This window comes from Lagopus muta, chromosome 10 (assembly GCF_023343835.1).
Source record: "Lagopus muta isolate bLagMut1 chromosome 10, bLagMut1 primary, whole genome shotgun sequence".
NCBI lineage: Eukaryota > Metazoa > Chordata > Aves > Galliformes > Phasianidae > Lagopus > Lagopus muta.
Genome location: NC_064442.1, coordinates 1498218 through 1514861, shown reverse-complemented (window position 1 = coordinate 1514861; position 16644 = coordinate 1498218). Strand labels below are relative to the sequence as shown.

Sequence of the window (16644 nt, the reverse complement as noted above, 5' to 3'; positions counted from 1 at the left end):
GAGGCTGGTGGTGCGGCCCGGACCGCGCGTCGCGTTGCCATGGGAGCGGGCGGCGGGCATGGCCGGCACTGCGGGGCAGGGAGAGCGGGAGGGAGCCGCGCTGCTGCTGCGGGTGGGTGCCGAGCCGTGTAGTGCCGTGCCATGTAGTGCCGTGCCATGCCATGTTGCTGCGGGTGCTTTGACCCACCGCCGTCCTGATGGTTACTGACAGTGATTCGTTGTTTCAGTGATGTTTTTGTTCCCTCCCAGGTTTCTTCCTGATCAATGGCTTTAAATGTACTGGCTTTGTGTTTCTCTCTCACTTGTAAAAGCGCAGAATTAAGGGAGGCTGTGTGTATTTCTGTGCTGTGTTCAGGAGGCGTTGGTTTGGGTTGAATGCTGCTGTGTAACCGCACGGGCTTGGGGATGGGAATGACCTCTGTCATGACTTGCTTCTTAGGTTCAAGAAGATCTGCACAAGCTTAAAGACAAAGTGAAAAACATCAGCTTGAAAGGAAACGTGGAAGCTGAGGATATCAGCGACCTGGAAACAGCAATTGAAAGAACTGAGTTTGGGCTGAGAGTAAGTAATGTAGGGCAGATCCAGAGGACGGCTCGTCTTTGAGGTCAGCGATCAGAGCCACGGCGATGTGTGGCCGTCCAGGAGTTCCCTCTGTGACCAGTGAATGCTAGGACTGATCGCACACTGTGGTTCAGTGTCATGGCTTCCCTTTGTTGGTGTGCTCAGAATTGATTGCTTTTGCATTTCTTGGCTTTGGCCAAAATCTAATTGAGTCCAACAGAAGCACAAAGTCTGAAACTTTTTGGTCAAGGGAGGATCTAGTTTGCTAAGTTAATGCTTCTCTCATACTTTTATAATTGTCCAAACCTTTTTCTCTTCTGGCAGAAACACGCTGAAAGCTATTTAAGTGCTGTAAGCAGAGAAGTGCTAACTATTTCTGCTGCTGACAATGAAGAAATTCGTCCCAAACAGCCCCCTGAATGGTAAGTGAGACATCATTTGCTTCGTGGCAGAGACAAACAAAGGCAGCAAGACAGAAAAACTGCAGCATCAGAATCTTGTGAAGCAGATGGGAATGTTGGCCCGAGTTAGGTTATTTTGGGTCATTTACTGTTTGAGTTATATTTTGTATAAGTTAAATCAATACAAAAGTTAATGCTGTCTTACAGCAACCTACTGCTAGCACTTGTGATTGTTTGCTTAACAAGTTTAAACAAGAATGCAGTCTTTTAGATGCAACCAGATGGGAGCAGCATGCATTTCATAGGTGACATCAAGGTAGGTTTTACAAACCTCACTGTTTCTTCTTTCTAACTAGGTGCCTTCAATGTGGTGCTTCTGAGAACCAGCTGGTTTTACCGCCGGTGCCCGTTGAGCCCATGACTGCCCAGGCATGCAGCAGAGCAGCGCTGCGCCTTTCTCCAGGCTCACAGGTCTGAAATCACAGCTCACTTGTTTCCCTTGTTTAGACTGCACTAAATGGGTGCACTGATATCTCGTAGGTACTGGTTGATCCTATGGCCTTTTTGTTCTGGCTCCACATGAGTTCAGGGTTTGATAACACAGCATCTGGTGACTGAATTGTTGCAGACCCTCAGTAAATGAGGGAGCTGAGGGGCAGGAGCCTTCTCCCTGCTTTTCCCTGCTGGCTAAAATCCAGGTTAGGAAGGACTTTGGTATCACTGTGGTGCATCCGTTTCCCATGTATGCTGATAAAGAATCCTGAAACCAGATGTTCATTCTGTTGTAAGGTCCCAGTCCAGCAAATACCATATGCATAGCTGCACTTCTGCAAGCAGTGCCTTTGAAATAAAAGGGATTGTATCCTGGAATAGCGTGAGTTTGTGTTATGTGAGACTAAAACTGGTTCTCTGGTTTGGTTTTTGTAAGAGATATGCAGAGCTGTGGGAACAGTTTTCTTTCTTACATAGGGCAGTCACCTCTGTGTTAAGTTCAGGTTTTCTGCTTGAAGTCCAACATCTCACTGTCTTCCAAAACTGTAATCCTTGTAACTAATTTAAAGCCTTCTGAAAATGTTTGTATCTGAAGTACTTTTTATTTCAAGAGTTTTGTTGGATGAGTTTTCTGGTAGTTTCCTCAAACACATTTTAAAAACGTGTGTAATTAATTGAGTAAAAAATACCCATTGTCACAACTTTGGGTCATTACAATTTAAATTCAAGGGAAGTTTGGTAAGTGGGAGCTTTAAGGAGAGGTGTTCTGTTGTACCAGGAGTGACATGGAGTTGTATGGCCAGAATGAGCAGCCTGGCTCTCCTGTTCTTTATAAAAGAAGTCTCGCCATGAAGTAATGTTTTAATGTTACTTACTCTTGAGGTGATGAAAAAGTGCAGTGAGAGCTCCGGGTTTTATTTCACTTGCTCAAGTTTCTTTATTCAGTAGAACCATAGAAATGAAATTCTGTGAGATTGTATTGAAAAAGTTGGAAATCTTTTTCTATCCGTTTTATATCTTTGTGTAAGATGTTGCTGTTACCGTTTGAAAATATGTTCATTTGTAATTGACAAGGAAGATGAACTCTGATGTCTGCTGACTGATGTACTCCTGGCTTTCTCAGTTTCAAATGGAGAAGAATGGTACTTGGTGGTGTTTTGAGAGCAGAGTGCAGTTGGCCAATATCCCAACCCTGTCCTGTAGGAACACATTTACGTTTGGAACACATCAGCAGAGTCCAGCTACTCTGAACACTCCCCATTATCAGTGGTTTTATAACTCTCTGTGTGCACCAGTGAGCTTAAATTACAGGGGAGCTCATGCTGTATGCTGCCCTGACTTTCTCTTTTCATCTGCTTAGAGATGCACACCCAGTGACACACGAGCTACCCCTCATTTCCCATGATGAGGACAGGGGCAAACAGTGCTGTTCTGCCAGCTGTTCCACATGCCCGTCATGCCAACATAAAAAGCTTCTGTTATCAAATAGTTGTGAAATCCAGCTGGGAAATTACCACCTGCAGTTCCTCACTTCCTGTCTCTGCCTCACTGGCAACTATGAACATTTTTTGGTTTTATTTAAGTGCACTTTTGTGTTTTTTCCACTCAGAATAAAAGCTCTGTGAACAAATAGTTTTCCATTTGCAGGCAGTATTTCTGGTTATGTAGGCTTGAAGAAATCAACTTCTCGACTCTTGCAGGTTCTGAGAGAAATGAATAATTCACACAGTGATATTTTTGTGCTTTGCAATCTGCAGCAGGCTGTGTGAGAGTAGAAATGGAGCTCAGGTTGTGTTTGTGGCAGTTAGGATAAAATAATGTTGGAGTCACATGAGCACAGATGCAATTTTCACATGGAATACTTGTTGTGAGTGAAATAGCTTGCCCACAGGTGTCAGGATGGGCTTAAAGTTATTGCTTAGTCACAAGGATGGTATTTCTGAGTGATAGCAGCAGCAGGATGGGGCTGGGTGAACCTGGCTCACAGGGCAGTTGTGAAGCACTGTCCCTCCTTTTCTTTTGCTCACTATGTGCTGTAATTGGGTTTGTTGCGATGATGTTGATGCCTGAGAACCATAAATGGTGTCTTCCTTCTGCAGTAGTTATAAAGACTCCAAGTGAATATTCTCTCATCTCTAATAGGATTAAAGATGTCAGTAAGCGCTGTTTCTAGAAGGCTCTAGAATATGGAAGAGCCACTGATAGACTTGAACAGTGGTTTAGTTACTGGCAATACATGCTGTTTCAAAGATGAACATAATGTAAGTCGTTCATAAGGAAGTTAGACTCTATTTGAAACCATGCACGGCTTGTAACTGCAAAACAGAACTGAGTTTGACCTGGTGGCTTCGCACAACAAAATGCCCTCAGCTCTGAGATGTTTTCTGTGTTGAAGTATAAGAGGGTGTGAATCCTTAGCTGTACAGATCACATCAGCTTGTTCTGTATATTGCTGTGTACGCCGTGCTAATAACGGAGCACAGTAATTCTCATTCTCACAGAGCATGGTATCAGCATCACTACGTGCTTTGCACTGCTGCTCTCCTCTGTTTCACAAAACACGAAGATGGCTCAAGGCAGCTTAAATATCAGGCACTGGGCAAGGTAGACAGAAGGACCCGTGATAACCCTGCAGCTGTAAGGTTGCCCATTGCCATACACATACATTGCCAGCCTATGCAGTGACCTTTATTGGTGTGTTATTGTTATTTTGTTTGAGTTTTGCTTTTTAGATTAAGCGTTTCCATTCTTGTTACACTGAGTGGAATCTGCCGCTCCGGTGCTGATCGCTGCACTGCCTGACTGGGCAATTTGCATGGTGAACCATCTCCTGTTTTAATTGAGAAGATACTCAGATTTTCCCAATTCTTGTTTAATAGCACAAGCAGTTTCCTTTCCGTACAGTAGTGTTATAGCAATAAAATAAATACCACAAAATCACTGATGAGGTGCAAATTGAACTTTCTGTCTCTGTGCAGCCATGTGGGTAAAAGAGTAATTGGCTTGGATAATAACTTTTGTTCTTACAAATCCAGATCTAAAGGAGTGTCTCATTGATACATCTGCTTGTAATTACTATCAAAATAAGGGAATATATTGTGCAGATAAAGAAATTTACCAGGTTTTCGTGCTTACACAAAGTAATGCAATTCCTTCGTAGCTCAAACATACCTCCAACAATTCTTGCACTTCTCGTGGCACATTTTGTTTGTCAGCAAATGCAATTTTCATAAATTCCTTTATTACGATTACACAACAGAAGTATCAGCAGAGAGTTCTCCTCTATAAATATCTTCAGTTGGATTTCACACAGTAAGAGGGCTTTTTGCATTCCCATATCCGTGCCCTGGGAAACAAGCAAAGCAGTGGCAGGGCTCCAGCTGCTCTCAGTAACTGTGCTGTGCTGACATGCCTGGTGCCCCATTCCTCCCTGCCACCTCAGGACTCTTCCCTCTTTGGCACTGGTCAGTAAATAAACCCTGCTGGGTGCAGAGACTGCTCAAGAAGCAATAAAAGCATTGGGAGGTATCACTGCAATTAGCACAGATGTAAATGAAAGCACATGCGTTATCATGAACTGAAATGTTTTCACCTCGAGACACTTTCAGAGTAGAAGAATAAATGACGCCTCCTCTGGGTTTTATAGGATGTGTGCTTCAGGTCAGGACTCCGTGTTGGGTCTCTGTCTATTTCTGTGTATTTCTGGTGCTGCATGCTTTGCACCCCCTTGACTAGTTCACCAGTTTGTTTTGTCAGCCTGAGATGCAAAATCAATGAGAAAGGTAATCTGAGATTCACCTGAGACATCATTCAGGGAAGGAAATATCCATGTCAGCATAATATAAGATGTGATTTTAGCTCTTCCTCTCTAACAGGATAATTTGTATTAATATTCATAATAGCAAGGTGGGAATTTTTTCTGAAAATGTTATTTGCTTTGTTCGTGTTTCCTAACTTGTAAGTATTAAATCGTCTGTTGTAGCACAGGTAAACTGAATGTAGAACTGACCCCAAGTCAGTGAAACAGGATTGTCTTTTGCTCTTAAAACATTACTCAAAGATGTGCAAATCTGGGACTTTCAGAACACTGCAGTGAAATTAATTGAACAAATTTGGGATATGTGTTTGATGCCTCTCTAGGCTGTTTGTCCAATCAGCACACACTTTTGCACTGTTTGCCCAGCTCTGAGGGGACAGTGATATAACAGCGTTCTTTTTAGTCAGCATTTTGCACATTTTGCATCATTTTGTGCCATCAGTCAATCCCTGAATACTTATGGCCGACTGTTTTAAGACCATGCACGTTCCATGTTTCCATTACATGTTTCAGAAGCAGCTGGAAATGGATATGAAGCTTATGCTTGACCCAGAAAACATCAGTAAGAAAGCTGTTTTGAAACAACAGAGCTATGAGACCAGGCTGCCACGTATAACTAAGAAAAAACCTGCTCCTGTAAGTAACTTCTGTTGTCCTGTGGACTTGCACACGTTGGCTGCTCAACAGTAAAGTTAATACAGATCAGACCTTAACTAAAAAACTATTTACGTTGTAAGGGAAAGTACCTCATAGTTTTCTATTTGTTGACATTCATACGTAACAAAGCAATCTGAGTGACAACAGTGGGGAAAACAAACATGCAGCATAACAGTTATGGGTGCTTAGTCCAGCAAACGTATAAATGTGTATGGGAATGTGTGTAATCATGGTAAGATTAGGAAGAGAAACAAAAGGGAGCTTGTGGAGTTCAGGCTGCGGCCCAGAGATCAAGGAAGGGTGGACTTTTGCTTGTTTATTCCCCAGCTGTTTCTTTACAAGATATGAGCACATCCTTTTTTTCAAATGCCAGTAGGATTGTTGTGAATGAGCCTGAAACACTTGTATTTTGCTTTGATGCTAGTTTCAATTGACTTTAATAAAAGAAGGAATCCTGCCGTAGGGCTGCAGCATCAGAAATCACTGCAGCAGGAAAACAGAGATTACAGTGAATCAGAATCCTCGAGCTAATTCTTGAATGCAGTGTGCTCACAGTTGAGCTTTGAGGGATTCTGAAGCACAGCCTTTCGTTCAGCTCAGTAGAGCTGTTTCCTCTGATACAGAACACCTCTCAAGGCCCCTCAGAGTCCCCTGACCGGTGGCCACATCATCACCCTGCTCTCTGCTCTTATGCTGCTTACGTTGTGCTACATTACGTTTTGATTCCCACACGTTTCAGTTCTGCAACTGCTGCTCCTCTTAAATACCATAACAAGAGATCAGTTATGTTCTCAAATTTAGTGCAGCACTGTGGTCCATGTGAAAGAACATGCCCAACAGTCTTGTACAAGAGTGCTGTCCTAGAACTTGCTTTTACAACGGAAGCATTATGCAGCAAGTCCAGTGCCATAAGATTCTAAGGTGTTTGGTTTCAGGTACCAGAAGCAATCTGTGAATGGCACAGTTGTAAGCTGCCACTCAGAAAAATGATTTTTGAAGGCTCTTGCCCAGACTAAAGGGTGATTTGTCTAACCCTGTGATATACAGTTAATGAGAGAAAAGCATCATGGCTAATAGCTTTTTAGAACCACTCTAAAACGCTCACAGGGAGGAATGTTATACTGCTGCTGAGTGCCATGTGTTTTACTGCTCTCACTGAAACACATCGAGAAAACTTCTTCGTGTTGGCTGAAATTACAGACAGTATAAATTAGTCAAACTTCTGATACATATTTACAGTTGCTTTTTGTGATAGGGAGCTTGGATGAAAAAACAAGAAGGTATTTCCTGTCTGTTGTGTATTTTACAGCTTTCCTAAGCAGATGCTTTTAAATGTTTTTGCACTGCATGACACGATCTTGGTTTTGAAATGTTCTGCCTTCAGTGGGGGTACAATTTTGCAATTAGATTCACAGAGTCTACTGCCTAGATTGTGAACAAAGGCATTTTGTGAAGTGCGAGGTGTACAAGCACTCAGTGCAGTGAGAGCTGGAGATCACCCATGGTAACTGAAATAAATCTGTGTGCAGTTGCAGGTCTAAAACTATACAGCCTTTAGTTTCGGGAAGCAGAAAACAGCAAGAAGAATGAAGTTAGGTACTGCCTACCTTATTTTTGCTAATCAGCCATTAGAGGGCAATATCTGTACACACGCACACACGGGATCACACACACGTGCAGACACGTGAGCGTACCCACATACCTGCTCTACATGCATACCTAAATTCACTGATCATCTCCCCCAAAAAATCAGTGGCAGGAGGACTCTCCCAGCGACGTGAATGAGAAACAAATCACTTCATTAACTGCATTCACCTCTTTCTCCAAGAGTGCTCAGCATCTGAGTTTTGAGGGAGACCTGAGCGTTTGTGCTTGCAGTGCCATGGCAGGCTCTCTGGCTTTGCTGTAACTGAGTAGGTCCACATGAGGCACACAGGCTTTTCACTATCTTGCTGTTTGAGTAGCTTGAAAAATTATTTTCATTTTCAAACTTCTAAGGTCTCATTTTTTTTCATGAAAGATTTCTTTGTCTTTTGTCGTATACTGATACATTATGACAGAAACTACAAGCGATTAATTGCGCCGTCACTGTTGCCCTTCTGTACTTTTTTGGGTGGATAAGCACTAATGCTTCATCCTCTGTAGTTATCTTCAAATGAGAAATGTAATTCTGTTGGAAGCACCGTGGTCAGACCGGGCATCGCTTTGCTTTGTGGACCATATATGGATAACAAATGAAGAAAGACAAGCAGACAATAATTAAGTATGCACTCTTCCCGTGAGGATCCAGCAAAACAAACAGTAATCTGAACTGCAGCAAAAATAATTCTGGCTAACTGCTGCAATGTAGAAAAGATTCACAACTATATGTTTCATTTCCATAGGACTGCTGTTCTTTTATAGAATTATACTGGCACTTTTTGGTCCCTGTTTTCATATAAATATATATTATGCTGTAAACTTAGGAACCCCTTAATTTATTCATGAGTTAGAATTTAATATGGTGATGATTTCTAGCCTTTATGAGTTGCATCTTATATAGTGTGGCTGTAATGGAGATGGCAGTGATTCTGTTTTGCTGGTTGCTTTTTTTTTAGCTGACTTATTTGAGTGCAGTCACTAGTTATATCCTCCCTTCTTCGCACTGTGCTGATCGCTAAGGCTTATCACTGAGGGTCTATTCATTTCCAGAGCTATAAGTTAAGGCAGAGCTTGGCATTTCTTTTCCTTTCAGATTATTAGAAGTTGTAGGAGAAGAGCAGGTCTTTGGTCCTCAGAATCGGATTCTTTTAGACTCGTGTGTCTTTGATAATTGCAGTCAGAGCATGGTTTGTCATTGGTAGCAGAATGAGACCTAAACAAATCGATGCTACATGACAGTAATTCAAAATAAGCTTGTTGCATTTGTCTTACGGTATGTAATCATAATAAGCAGCACAGTGGATTAATAAAATCATCCTGTCACTAGAATTAAAAAGGAAATAATTGGTGAGATGGAGTTAACTTAACAGATGAGTAAAGTCAGAATCCTTTCAACCCAGAAATGGGAATGTGAAGGTCACCTCCATCTCAGATGACAAACGTAGAATGTTTTGTTGGTAAACAAATTAATCTTTTGAAAGGTCACCATTTGTTTTAAGGTTTTCTCCAGTTCTTGTCATCTGGAATTGGAGATTGACTGTCATTTTGCTAGGTAGGGGTGCAGTCGAAGCTGCTGAAGCTGCTTCTGTACGTATCAGCATTCCTCAACAAAACTCAGTGCCTGATTGTGATGCTATGGGCTGCTGGTTTACAGCTGTCTCCGGACAAGAATGGAGGGCCACCCCTGAATTCCAATAAGATGGTCCTGCATATTCTGCCTGATGTAAACTGGCCCTTCGCCCGTAAGTAAAATGTATTGTAGTTCAAGCCAGCAATTATCTTTCTTACTTCCTTCTGTGCTGCTTCTGTTCCCTTTTTCAAAAAACAGATGTGAGATTCACCAAAGTTCTCCATCTATTCTCTCTTGCACCTGCTAAGGCAGGATTCTGATGGAGGTGTGTGGCTGGGAAGGCTAGCAGGAGGCCGTCAAAGGAGCAAAGCTTGATTTTTCCAATAACGTGGAAAATTAATGATTCACAGACATCTCTAATTAGTTTAGGCTTAAAGTAGGTAAGAATAATATGTAAAACCTGTTGCTGAAGATGCCCACTTACTGCATATGGAAGGTTATATGTTGGGCCTTCCGTTTCAATTGGAGCTTATTCTATTTAGATAAACAAAATGTGAGAGAAATACTTACTGATATCACAGTGTTGCATCTTGTGGATTAATGATTAGCTAGATAAAACGCAGGACTACATAAACTGGAATGAAAAAGACAAACCTGGATTTTCAGTGTGATTTTCCCACTCAGAAATTTTCTTGAATAATAAGACAGCAAGCTTTAAAGATGGTTCATATTTCAGATTTTCCACAGAGCTGTTACAAATTTGACTCGTCTGGCATGAGTGGCTCTGCTAACCCTGGTGAGAACGCATCCTTTACTTACCATGAAGTCCTTTATTACCACTGGGTATCTCTGCACTGAATTCCACCTGCTGGTTCTTAGTCTCAGGGGACCAAAAGCAGGTCATTCAAAACCAGAATTAAGCACTTCATTTATTTATTGTGTGTTACTGAGATTATTTGGCTTATCATCAGAACGAGGTGCTTACTTTTCAGATATTTGTAATGAGCTCATTCAGTCGTTTAAGATTTTTCTTCCCAAGGACTGTGGTTAAAACAACAGGGTCAGAGTCCCTCAACATACCTGCACCCATTTCTGAAGCTGGGCACTGTGCGCTTTTCTGGTCTCCTAGCAGAGCTGCCATTCTACCAGAGACCAACCAGCAGTTCTGAGATTACTTCAGAGAGTTCTTTAGGTATCCTGGAGTGCATTTCATCAGGATCCAGCCATGTGAAAGCCTCTGAGCCTTACCTACCTGATCTGTGTGGTGCTTAAGGTAGCCTGAGACCTCTTTTCCCTTTTGCACTGGAATAAATGTGCCTTCTCCAGGCTTTTGCCTGCCAGCTTTCTGAGCATATTGAAAACTGGCCTTACTGCCATTGATTTGATTTTACTGTTTCATCCTTCTCTTTGTGGGGATTATTAACTGCGTACATCAAATCTCAGTAGGATCTTAATCAAAAATATGAAGGCAGATGGCAATTTGGAGCAGACAATCGTGAAATGATTGATTGTTGTTACATACCTTTTCCACCACTGCTATCAAGTTGAGGGGTTTTCTAATACTTAGAAAATCTCATTTATCTAATCTTCCTGGTTGATAAACTATAGTTTTGAGGTGTGCTACTGATCACCTTTGCTTTGTATTTAATAGTAGACTATATTCTTTTATGGGGGAAAAACATACATATATTTTCAAAAACAGTTGTTCTGGTTAAATATTGCTGTCTAGGTTAAAAAAAAAAAAAGAGAAAAGAAAACAAATAGAAAACTAATCAGAAAATCCCTATGGTGTTACAGCAAGTGCCCCATTTAAAATAAAGCAAAAAGAAAAAAATCAAGAGGGAGAGGTTTATCCACAGGAGAAAAACACTTTAGAAAGGGTAATAGAATTGTTTTTCTCATGTCCCAGGTTAATTACACTCAGAAGTGCTTGAAATGAAAACATAGTTTTTCAGCACACTCCAAGCATATTATACAGTGTAAGCTTCCCTCTGCAGTCCAGATGAAGTGCTCCCTTCCAGCCCTATAAAACTGTACTTTAAAAGTACCCATGATGAACGGGCAGGCTTTGTGCTGACTTGAGAAAAATGCACTTGCTGAATCATAACCCTCATAACACATTTCCCTAGGAGACATTATTTACACAGGAAGATGCCTGAGATTCTGGTTGTCTCACAGCACCGTGGGTGCATTGCAGCTCCTCTGTGCTCAGGTTCTTACACACAGAAGGCAGGTGAGGTGCCTGCAGCTCAGGGTCCTAAGGAGGGGGACCTTTTGTTCCAGGATGTTTGGGGTCTGCCCACACTGCAAACATAACAGTGCTATTTAGGAGCAGCCAGCTCTTGAATTTATTTCAGGTGAACCCTGAAAAAAGCCTTTGTCTCATTTTCTAGGGTCAGTCTGACAAGAGCAAGCAATATCGTGTTCTGCTGGTAATAATTCACTGTCTTTAAATGAGAGCTCTCAGTGATGTTACTTACCTGTCTGGAAGTTACGTGTGCTGAAGCTCTGGCTTTCATTCTCTTTAGGAGTTGGGAACAACTTGCAATCCAGGCAGAAAGTGAGGACACTAAAAATGTTGGAGAATAGGAAAAAAAGAAAGTGTGAGATGTGGAGGTTTTGTATTTGTAGTACTAAAGTATGCTCTTTTGCCTGTGCAATGCTCGATGTGCGTGCTAATGATTGTAACAGTGGGGCACGTGGTATCGCTGTCCCAAAGAGATGGGTGTCACTGCTCGATATCCTGGCACTTAGAACCAGCAGGTTCCATTTCTGCTGGCGTGCACAGGTTGTTTGGGGAAGTAAGGGAGCTTTAATTCCCACATTAGCACAGCCAGCATGGCACATGTTTCCACATCACACTATTAGGCTGTGTCATTCCCTGCTGTAGTTAAAGAACCTTGAAACTTCAGAACTCTGAGATACTTCTTGTTTCCTGCTTTCTGGATAGTTTCACCTATTTGAATTCCATTAGTATTGATCCCAGTACAAATTTCATTCCGTATTTTCAAGTACTTCCTTTTCTTTCTGGTGTCATATTGGTGAATGCATTTTGTATTGCAAAGACTGTTCCACCAGGAAGCACAATGCACTCATTAAAACTGAGAAAGCTTCTTGTGACTCCGTTTTGAACCCTCAGTACACTGATTTTGCATAGCAGAAATCACAAGACGGCAACTGGATTTAATAAACTTAATTTAAATTACTAAGGTAACGACAGAAAACATTACTGTAGCGTAGGAAGTAAAAGCAATGTTTGCACTGTTACATTATTAGATCATATTTATAGCAGAAATTGTATTTATTATTGAGTAGAAAAATGTCTTTGCAAATCCAGGACTTCTCTTTGCTGAAAAAAGATTCTGTGTCTTGCCAGACGCATAGTCAGAAGGGAGTGAAGGGTCAAAGCAGCAGCCAGCTTTGGGTTTTGCCTGCCTCTCCTCGTGTGGACTCTGCCTTACCCCTGTTAGAAGAAGATATGAGGAAAGGTGAGTCACAGGATTGCACCTGGGCACTGCTGCCAGGCACAGCTGTACGCCACATAAGCCACACGGTTTGCTGTTTGCAGCAGCTGTCTGGCAATCACATTGTCTGGCACCTCTCATCTTGGAAGAATTTTTTCTCAAACATTGCAGAGGGTAGAGATGAACTTCAGGCTGCTCGCTCTGTGTGTTGAACTTAGCACGCAGCACACGTTGTGTGGAGCATCAGCCTTCCCGATTCTTACGTTGTAAGTCAGCTGCATTGCTGATAGAAAGAGCTGTACGTGATGGAGGATTCTTCTGTAACAAAATGAAATGGTCAAGATAAACAGTAATGATTAATGTCTGGTTATTAATCATTCAATTTTAAGTAAACTTGCACTTGGATGTTTTAGTAATCAGTCCACAGCCGTAATTACATTGTGGCTTATAAAAGTTAATTCTCATCCATCCTGTGTATTTAATTGCCATTGTACAAGCACATAACTCTCAGAATCAGCACTGAAATGTGTTTCATGTCTTTGTCAACTCTCGTAGGCAGAGCTTACATTCCTTGAATGTCCTTATTAAAAAATTACCTAACGGCTTCTGTAGTTTTGATTTGGAATTGAAAGAACTTGGCTGCGCTATTGTTTAATTCTTTATGGTTTCTATTTTTTCCTTTCATAACTGAAATGTGTACAGATAGCTCAGTGGTGTCATCTTCTTGTAGATATTCTGAGCCTAAGGGAACGAAGGCCTATCCCTCCAGCAGCAAAGATAAGTCTCCAGACACCTGTTGTATCCAAAGCAGCTCCTCTCCATGAATTGCACAGGCAGCGCAAGAAGTCAGCTGTAGGTGAGTACAGATGATTGATGACAACCAGCAGTTGCATCTCCAACTTTGTGTTCAGGCCCTTGTTTTGTCTCTGGAGGAAGCAGCTGTCTAATGAGCTCTCAGTCAAATTCTTAAAAATACCATTTGCATAAAGATGCACAGAGCATCCTGTGTCTTTCAATTGAATGGGAATCAGATTTCTTAAGCCCTGTGAAGGTTTGGCCCCTGCTCATTTCTGAAAATCTTACATTCGTGTTTCAAATTCTAAGCACCCAAATCCAAGATCTGACCATCAGAGCTAAAGCCAACAATACTGTAAATCACTGTAAACATGCCTTACAGCATCTGACCAAGCCTGTGTTTTGTCAGAATGGCTCCTCATACCATGCTCTGAGTGATGGAATTCTGACCTACGTCCTCTGAACTGTTGTTGCCACAGCTGCTTGTTGCATATGACAAACCTATCAGTGATAAGAAAATGAGCATGAACAAAATGAAGAGTGGGCTTAGAAGCCATCCCTATAAAGTCAGAAGTTCTCCTAGTGAAAAGGAGTAGTTGAAAAACTAAAATTCCATGTGGAGTAACGTGGATTGTAAGTGCTACTATTTGACGTTACGCTCCTGGTATACTGCATACTGGCATATTAGCAGCTCTTTTGAATTAAAACTGTGATATGTTTTCCTTAATATGATCTCAATTTTTGTAATTACCAAAATTTGCTTTAGCATGGTTAAGCTTAAGGCTAGCCAGTGACATTCCTAAATGGGTTTTGGTGGTATGTCCTGAATACTGCAAACCACTTGGATGTGAGAGCAAACTGGAGCATGCCAGTACCTAACGGTGGAATACCAATTTGATGCTGTTGTTGCACTTATTTAGCAATGAAACCCATGATAATTTATTTATTTGGTACAGGACAGATTAGTAGTAAGGTGGAACCTGTGAGTACAGACACTTCCACCTTTCCAAGCTCAAAGGAAGCAACCGGCGGCTCTTACTCCTCTAGCAAAGGTAATACTGCATCACTGCTTCCCAGCAGCTCCCTGGATTCGACCAGAAAATCAAAGCCAGCGCACGCACACCCGGCTCAACAGCTTCAGTGTGAGCTGCAGGCTGCACAGACACAGGTATTGAGACAGTGAGGTAAATGAATTCTTTATCCGTGGTTGTGACACTGTCTTCAGCGGAGATGGTTTAGGAAGTGACTGTAAGTTGCTCAATTAGAACAAGAGGGTTTGAACCAAACCCAGTAAATAACAGATACTGAAGTGAGTAGGAAATGCTTCTTACATTGCCAGTTTCTACTTTCTTGGATTTGTCTGTGTGTTTATTGAAATTTAGAAGATCAGCCTAGAAAAGATCTTACGAGGTTACCTGGAGCTCCAGGCAGAGTTACCTATGCTTTAACACTGCAGACAGATGTTCTCCTAACCTGTTCTGAAAACTTCCGGTGATAGCAGCTCCGCAGTCTCCCTAGGCCATCTGTTCCAGTGCTTAACTAACTATCTTTACTGTTATAAAAGAGTTTTTTAATGTCTCGTCTAAATCTACCTCACTGCAGTTAAGCACATGTAGTGTTACTCTTTATATTTACAGGAAACTATAGGGGAGTTTGACCTTGACTGCTTAATGTTTGCTGGCTGTTCTTGATCCCCATGCAAAAGAAACGATTTTCTTTCTTTTTTTTTCATTTTATCTTTTTAAGCCTAGTGATTGTGTTGCATAGCACGCTCTCTGGCACTTTTGACATTTCTTCTATTAAGGAGATCTTTATTTGCAAGCAAACTTGAGAAATGCAAGTTAATGTTCTTAATGTAAATAAAAAAAATAATCTCTAAAAATAGATTGCAAATAGTGCATTAGATTGAAAATCTCAACTAATGAGTTTCTGGCTGAAGATGCCATAAAATACAGTTCTGATGTTAAAATACAGTTAAGATGCAAGAACATCTCTGTCTCAAGTTTTACCCTGGCTGAATTGATAGGCTGGAATGTTACCCATTCTCCTGAGATAAGTGGAGGTAACCTGATTTGCTGTTGAGAATTGCTACTGCAATTACCATCTGATGTAGTCCAGTAACGTGCTGCAGAGCTTCGTTTTTATATTTGATAAATGAAGCGTGGTTCCCATTTGCAATTAATGTATTTCAATAAAAATGCTGATACCCTTTCGTGACACTTGAGGTCTTGGAGGACGGTGGTTTTTACAGCAGATAGGGGATAAACTTTGTGGCTGTGATGTATAAATCAATGTAAGGAGCGTTATTTCAGATGCAGATTCCCCCAGTCCAATGATAAGTGGTAGTGCAGTTGTACGAGGCGGCCACACGTTTGCACTCGATGGCAGTTGCTCTCCATCTGCGGCTGTTCTCTTTGTGCAGCTCCCTCAAATGCCTCCCACGTCTCCCCTTACAGGATCCATCTCCTGACTGCAGCATTGCTGTTTGCCACGGCGCTATAGACCAGACTGCTCCAGGCTTTCTGGCATTCAAACAACGTCACTGTTTGTCCTGGGGGAGCATTGTCTATTTTTTGGAACGCACAGAGAAGCTTCTCAAGGACTACGCCGTACCATTGGCTACAATCAGCTGTCAGAAGTTGGTGGAAGTGGCATCGGACTTTGCGCTTAACGAGAATCCCACCAAAAGTGACATACTGTCAGTGATAAAGAATCGATCGGCTGTGGAAAAGGTTTTAAATCGACCTGGCCAAAGATACAAAGGCCAAGGGGGCACTGAAATGGCGGCTATAAAGATCCAGGCAACGTGGAGACGCTTCCAGGCCAGGAGAGCCTACGCCCGATTCAGGCGGCAGCAGTGGGCATCAGGTGTGATTGCCATCTCTTGGCTCCTGCACAATCACATGGCACGTGTGAAGAAGACCCTGAAGGAATCACGTCAGAGACACCTGGAGAATTTTTACATCAGGGCCAAGGTGTGCGGTGCTACCAGCTGTTACGGCAGCTCTTCTTCTCTAAACATCTCTTGCTTCAGTGATCGCAATAAGCTGCTTCCATTTTTTTCCCCTTTAACCATACACTTGTCCGAGCATCATATTTCATCCTTCATCAGCGATTCAGCCTTTGTGGCTGTAAAATCTGTTGCGGTGTTTCTGTTGGAAATGTCCCTTCGCTTTGACTTCAGTGGTTCTGTCAGAAAATCAATGTTTTAACTGCATTACCTTAGCTCCCTATATATACCTTGT

At 41.9% G+C, this 16644-nt stretch overlaps 1 protein-coding gene across 2 annotated transcripts in view; it reads left to right on the top strand.

The window, feature by feature from the left end:
* Positions 1–16644, top strand: part of IQCH (IQ motif containing H) — a 58862-nt gene that overhangs the window by 215 nt on the left and 42003 nt on the right. Inside the window, exons 1-9 of one of the 2 annotated variants that reach the window (XM_048956563.1) lie at positions 24–112; positions 440–562; positions 887–984; positions 1320–1434; positions 5786–5908; positions 12517–12628; positions 13335–13460; positions 14356–14567; positions 15856–16374. In XM_048956563.1, the coding sequence (XP_048812520.1) occupies positions 59–112; positions 440–562; positions 887–984; positions 1320–1434; positions 5786–5908; positions 12517–12628; positions 13335–13460; positions 14356–14567; positions 15856–16374 (1482 nt within the window). In that variant the 5' untranslated portion in view covers positions 24–58. Of the gene's footprint in view, positions 1–23; positions 113–439; positions 563–886; positions 985–1319; positions 1435–5785; positions 5909–12516; positions 12629–13334; positions 13461–14355; positions 14568–15855; positions 16375–16644 lie in introns of those variants that run through there. The other variant, XM_048956562.1, reaches the window with a different exon arrangement.